Source organism: Symphalangus syndactylus, chromosome X (assembly GCF_028878055.3).
Source record: "Symphalangus syndactylus isolate Jambi chromosome X, NHGRI_mSymSyn1-v2.1_pri, whole genome shotgun sequence".
Taxonomy (NCBI): domain Eukaryota; kingdom Metazoa; phylum Chordata; class Mammalia; order Primates; family Hylobatidae; genus Symphalangus; species Symphalangus syndactylus.
In genome coordinates, this window is record NC_072447.2 from 155787801 (window position 1) to 155794180 (window position 6380).

Consider the following 6380-nt stretch of genomic DNA (forward strand, 5'->3'; position numbering starts at 1 on the left):
ATGAATGTTTGCACCCATCCTCCCGGAAGCCCCACTAGGCTCTGGAGATTTGAAGTTGCTCATTATTGTTCCATGGTGATATTTTCAAGTTTTAGGATATCTCAAGTTTTAAAACATTTGGGGGTTTTAGGAAACCCCTGTAACTCTAATGCTGGCTTTCTCATTGTGGGTGCTATTGACCTTGTGGGCAGGACTGATCTTTCTTGCATGGCCTCAGAAACACGTGACCCACGTTCAGAAGTCCTGAACCCTAAGGACGGAATGCCAGTGGCACCTTCCCCCAAATCGAGTAAACAACCAGCATCTTTCCCACATATTTTTAAAAGCTGCAGGGAGCAGGACAACACCAATTCAAGGACTAATGAAACCCCAAAACTTGACAATTCACTTATAAAATATAAGACAAGCCCTTGTCATGCCCTCGCATGCTGGTCAAAGTGCTCTCACTTACACTCTCTTTGGAGATGTCCCCCAGGGGTGCTGGGCAGAAATATTTTTCCTCTCCTCCATGCCCACCCCATCCCCAGCCAATCCCCCTCCCCTAGTTTCCCACAGCAGAGGCAAGGCCGGCTGGAACAAGGAATGAAATTTATTGAAGAGAAACATATACTGAAACCATTGAAGAGAATGAAACCACAATACGGAAAGAAAGCACAAACGGCCACCACAGGCCACAGGTCCCGGGCCCCCTCCTCCTGGGGTTCCTGGCAAGGCGCCTCATCTGCTCCCCCTCCCGCTGCTGCCCCTGCTGTCACCTCCCTCCTTCCCGAGGGCTCCAGGGTCTGCCTTTTGCCAGGACAGTGGACTCCAGCAGTGTCCACTGGCTTCAGGGAGCCCCCTCCTGAGCCCATCCTTACGGCCCTCACAGGACAGTCACAGAACACTGGGAAACACCAGGGAACACCCCACCAGGCTGAGGAAACTGAGTCACAGGTAACAACAGGGGTGAAACGCCAAAGCATAGTCCCTGTGGAGCCTCACGCAGCCCCACTCTGCCCCGGGTCCGGTTCTTCTTCCCGCAGTCACGGTCACCATCGTGGTCACGGGGTGAGCGTCCACCTTGCCCTGGCGCCTCGTTCCCACCATCTCCTGGGTCTGCGCTGGGGGCCTCCGGGGAGGAGCTGCTCAGAGAAGAACATGCAGCTCCACGAGAACAAGCAGCCCCTGGCCTAGATCTACGCCAGGAAAGCAGAGGTGGTGCTCGTGACGCAGGACAGCAGCGAGCAGAGCCTGGGCTCGCAGGAAGCTCACAGCACATGCCCCGGGCCCAGAGGCGGCCACCTGCATGGGCACACAGTACATGACTTTTCGCAGGAATGATGGCTAGCAGTGGGTGGGCGACTGCTGGGCGCGTGGGTCACACAGGTGATGGTGAGCTTCCCGGAACAGGGGGCAGCCTGCCCTGGAGATGGCAAGTGGGCTGACCCCTCTTGAGAGACCCCAGGCAGCTGGCAACCTTGAGAGGGCCTCTTTCCCCCTGTCTCTCCCAACTCAGGGCCTGGGTTGGGGGGCAGACATCTTCAGGTGCCCCCACCCAGGCCACAGCTAGTGACTCAGGGCTCCGTCCAGGCCAGCTCCCCGTGGCGGCAGGGTTTGGGGCTGGGGCTGGGTGTGCTGGGTGCAAGGGAGGGAGAGACGCCTCTCCCCACCCCATTTTGTATCAAACGTGGTCATCTGGGTTACAGGGAAGGAATGGGGGTGGTGGCCAGAGCCCCTTGGGGGAGGTGGGGGCCCTTACTCCTGATGTGGGGTGAGGGACTGGCCCTGGCCTAGCCTCCGTCTGCCTCCAAGGCGCTGCTGCCCAAGAGGAGAGGAGGCCCTGGGGCTCTAGGAGCCTATTTGCCCTGGGAGGACTTGGGCTGGCCCGCGTCCACGGCCCCGTCCTCATCCTCGTTTTCGGGCTCCTCCAAGATGGTCTGGAGCCTCTCCAGTGGGGGTTTCCTGGCTTGCTGGCCTCTCACCTGGATGAGGCCCACTGGACCCCAGCTAAGACCTCCCGGGAACACCCTGACAGCACTGCTCTTCCGGGCTGAGGAGGAGCCCCAGGGGACCTCTATGGGCCTTGCCTGACCTAGGCCTTCGGGGCCTGCAGGGGCACTTTCACCTTCCCCAGCGGCATGGGCTCCCTTTGCAGCCTCTTTGGTGGCAGAAGCGGCCTCGGCAGCATCTTCTGCTCCGGGACCAGCTTCGCTGGCATCCCCCTGGGCTGGGGTGGCCTGGGCAGCAGCTGGGTCTTCACTCTCCACTGGGGCCGCTGCCCAGGCCACACCCTGCTGGCTCCTCACTGGGGAGGCTGCCCACTCCTCCATGTCCCGGATGAGCCGCAGCAGCCCCAGGAAGCCAGGTGGCCTCCTCGCCAGCTGCATCCCTCTCAGGGTATCCTGGAGTGCCTCGCTGGGGCGGGCCTGAGACAGCACCTGCCGTAGTCGCAGGTAGTTGGCCAAGGCTGGGCAGACGGCCCCCTTCTCCACAGCCCTCTGCAGCAGGCCTTCCAGGCGCACCACGAAGGCAAACAGCCCTTCCTGGGGCCCCTGGGTGCAGGTCAGGAACTTCAGCCTCGAAGTCATTCGAGTGTCCCGGTTCCTAAATACCTGCCCCAGCGCCGCCAGGCAGTCCAGCGCGGACAAGTTGGGATCTTCCTCCAGGAGGCCGCTCACGACGTCCAGGGCTGGGCCACCCAAGCTCTCCAGCAGCCGCCTCTTCTTCTCCCTTTCTGACGCATGGTGCCACAGCTGCAGCATATCCTTGGCATGCTCCACCCAGCTCTCAAAGGACTCTTCCTCACAGCCTGGCTGCTCCCTCCCGGAAAAGGGTCTCAGTTTCCGGTAGGCCCTGTTTTCCAGCACAGCCTGTAGGGCGCAGCGCCAATGCTGGACCCAGGCTCTTGTTACATTTGTCCCTCCTGCCTCACCCACAGCTCCTGCCTCACCTGCAGGTCCTGTATCACCTGCGGCTCCCTCATCTGACTCTCTTGCCTCTTCTGCAATTCTCAACTCATCTTCAACTCCTGCCTCACCTGCACCTCCTGCCTCACCTGCTGCTCCTGCCTCACCTGCTGCTCCTCCCTCACCTGCACCTCCTGCCTCACCCGCGCCTCCTGCCTCACCTGCAGCTTTTGCTACTGCTTGACCCTGGGGCTGTGCAGGAAAACTGGGCATATCCTGAAACTCAACATCAGGTACTTGGGGCAGGAAGATCACTTTCCAGGGCCCCCCATTGCCTGGTATTTGATGGGGAATCAAGCTTCGGTTTAAATACTCAGCGAACTCCACCAAGGCTGCTTTGGCCCCGAGCTCCTTTCTGAAGTGCTTAGTGAGTACTCGGTACCTGCCCAGGGGCGACAGGGCAGCCCGCACGGCCTCCTGGAACTCATGTTCCTTGCAGTCATCAGGGATACCCAGGATGAGCAGGGAGCGCTCTGCGTTCGCACCCATCCACCTGCACCAGTCCTGAAGCATCACCAGAGCCATCGCAGAGGACTTGAGGGAGGGAGCCTGATCAGACAGGAAGGTGTGCTGACTGTTGCAGTCTCTGACGCAGCCTGTGAGTGCAAAGAGAGAAGCTTGTTTGTGCCAAACACTCACTCCCACCACTCATCTGCCCCTATGTGTGTGGGGGTGGGGGGGCAGGGCTGGTGCTCTTCTGCCTCCTTGTTTTGTCTCTTTGATTTTAGTGAAATTTTGATGGCAAAATTAAATTTGTTTGCAAGATACAGGGCTAGTCACATTTTCTATGTTACCTGGTGCCATTTGTTGTAAGTTACTTTTTTTCCCCCACCAAGGAATTGGGAAGCTTATCTAAGTTTTCAAAACTTTTGATAAAAACTTGTTCACAATATTCCCTCTTTATCTTTTTAATGTCTATATGATCTTTAGTAATATCTTGTCCTTCATTCCTGATATTGATTAGTGTTCATTCTCTCTTGTGTGTGTGTTGTGTGTGTGTGTGTGTGTGTGTGTTGTTTTTTGTTTGTTTTTTGAGACAGGGTCTCACTCTGTCACCCAGGCTGGAGTGCAGCAGCTTGATCTCGGCTCAGTGCAGCCTCTACCTCCTGAGCTCAAGCGATCCTCCCACCCCAGCCTCCTGAGTAGCTGGGACTACAGGCACACGCTAACACACGTGGTTAATTTTTTGTACTTTTTGTAGAGAAGGGGTCTCACTATGTCGCCTAGGCTGGCCTTGAACTCCTGGGCTCAGGCAATCCTCCCGCCTCAGCCTCTCAAAGTGCTGGGATTACAGACATAAACCACTGTGCCTAGCCCCCTCTCATCTTAATTAGTCTTGCTAGGGTTCATTAATTTTGGTACTCTTTAAAAAGCCCAATGTCGGGGTTTACTGATTGTCCTTTTTATCTCTGTTATTTCTTTATTTGACTCATTCTGTGTTTACTTTTGCTCTTTTTCGAGCTTCTTTAAATGGACTGTTCGGCCATTGATTTTATGTTCTTTTTTTTCTGCTATGAACACTGAAAGCAAGAAATTTTCCTCTGACCACTTCCTTCCTTCCAAATGGCTAGTAATTTGGGTAAGTTGAATGTTTTGTGCAGTTTGAAATATCTTGTAAGTTCCTTGGTGATTTCATCTTTGACCCATGGATTTCAAAATATCTAGACATATGTTATTGTTATTAATTTCAAATAAAATTCTACTGTGATCAGAGAACTTATGAAAACGTGCGATCCTTTTCAGTTTCTGAAGATTTTTAAATGGCTCGACATATGGTCTATCTAAGTGAATGTACAATTTGCCCTTGTCATGAATCCGTATTTTCTACAGAGGCCAAGGTCTGCCCCCTCCAACCACTGCAACTCCTGCCGCCATTCCCCACGAAGAGGCGACCTGAAGCCTTTCCAATTCCACCTGTAGGGGGCCAGGCTCCTCACGGCACTGCCACGTCCGACAGCCTCCAGGGGGCGCTCACCGTCGCCTGTGCCACTGGCCGCCAGGCAGCCTCCGGCTCCGCACCCCGTGCACCCTTAGGCATTGGCCCTCCTTCCAGCCCATCCCCCACCGCGCACTGGGGACAGTCCCTTCCTGCCCCCAACGTGCCCTTCCACACCGGGCGCCCCCTACGGCCAGCTGGCAGCACTCCAGTCTAGCCCCGGGCAGCAGGGCGTCCCACGTGCTTAGACATGAGCCTCCCTCTGTGGCCTCCCCACAGCCAGGGGCCCGACAATCCGGCCCCACACCCCCAAGTCAGGAGCCCCCATAGCCCACAGAGGCAGGGCACCCTCCGCTCTGGCCGGCCCTCCACTGGGCTTAGGAATCACCTCTGCCCTCACCCACCCAGCCCTAGGACCTGACCACGGCACCCGCCAGGGACCCTCCCATCTCGCGCCTCAGACCCAGGCTGGGCCGCCCTCCATCCCACCCCACGCTTGGGGCCCGCCAGCCTGCTCTCCCACGTGGCGCTCCACAGCCCCCTTGCCCTCCCACCCCAGGGAGCCCCCTCCCGACCCCCAGCCCCGCAGCCAGAAGCCCTCGACACCCCCTCACCCCAGCACTGGGCGAGTCGCCCTCCCTCTTGTCTCTATCCCGCGTGCTCTGCGACCCTCTCCGCCCAGGGACCCGGGGTCCTCCTCTGGCCACCCCGCACTGGGGAACCCCTCCCCTCAGCCCTCCTTCCAACTGCCCTCCCGAGGGGGCCTTCCTTGGCGGGAAGCCCACGGTGAGAGCCACACTGCACCTAAACCAGGCCAGGCGGGACTGCCGCCCCCCAGCCCCGCAGCCGGCTCCTCACGGCCTGCCACACCGCCTGCCCCCCCACACACCCCGGGAACCTCCTGGGCCGCCATCCTGAGCTCCGGCAACACCTCCCGGGCCTGGGTCCTGGCAAACCCCCGCGGTCTACTCACTTTCTCAAACTCTGGGCAATTCCGGGTCTCTCAGTGGGAAGTCAGATATCTGGATCTCTCCGAAGGGTCTGAAGAGATCACCTCAGCTCCGCAGCGTGGAAGCGTGTGGCTCTCTGAGGCACTTGGCGCCAACAGCCACCCGGGCTCCCAGAAACCCCTGGTTCTCCCGGAAGCCACGGGGAGTTCCGAAAGAAAGTTCCAGGCCGGTGTTGCTATGCAAGGCAAATGATTGGATAGGGAGAGCACGAGAGAGGAGCACGTGGGAATGCACTGTTGTTACCATGACGACTACACGTGAATCAAAAGGTGGAAAGGCTCGAAGCCCAGAAGCGGCAGGCACACCGATTGACCCTCCGCCAATGGAAAGGCCTGCCCACAAGGATCGGGGGAGTACATTTGCAAAGAGAAAGTTCATTGCGGTAAATCGGTCCAATTTTTTCCACTGTTTGTTTTCCAATGTGCTTGGTAATGTCATAAAGAGATCCTATGTTTTGTTTTGTTTTGTTTTTTGTTTGTTTGTTTTGTT

At 57.4% G+C, this 6380-nt stretch overlaps 1 protein-coding gene across 2 annotated transcripts; it reads right to left on the reverse strand.

Moving 5' to 3' along the window:
- Positions 1–691: 691 nt before the first annotated feature.
- Positions 692–6006, reverse strand: LOC129475891 (paraneoplastic antigen Ma6E). Of its 2 annotated transcripts, XM_055268331.2 has the most exons (3): positions 5855–6006; positions 3321–3541; positions 692–2795 (listed from the first exon to the last, which is right to left on the reverse strand). In XM_055268331.2, the coding sequence occupies exons 2-3, from the start codon at positions 3468–3470 to the stop codon at positions 1836–1838; spliced, it is 1110 nt and encodes a 369-aa protein (XP_055124306.1). In that variant the 5' UTR covers positions 3471–3541; positions 5855–6006; the 3' UTR covers positions 692–1835. The 2 variants fall into 2 exon arrangements, with proteins under 2 accessions (XP_055124306.1, XP_055124305.1); XM_055268330.2 differs by having other exon boundaries at positions 692–3541.
- Positions 6007–6380: the final 374 nt, after the last annotated feature.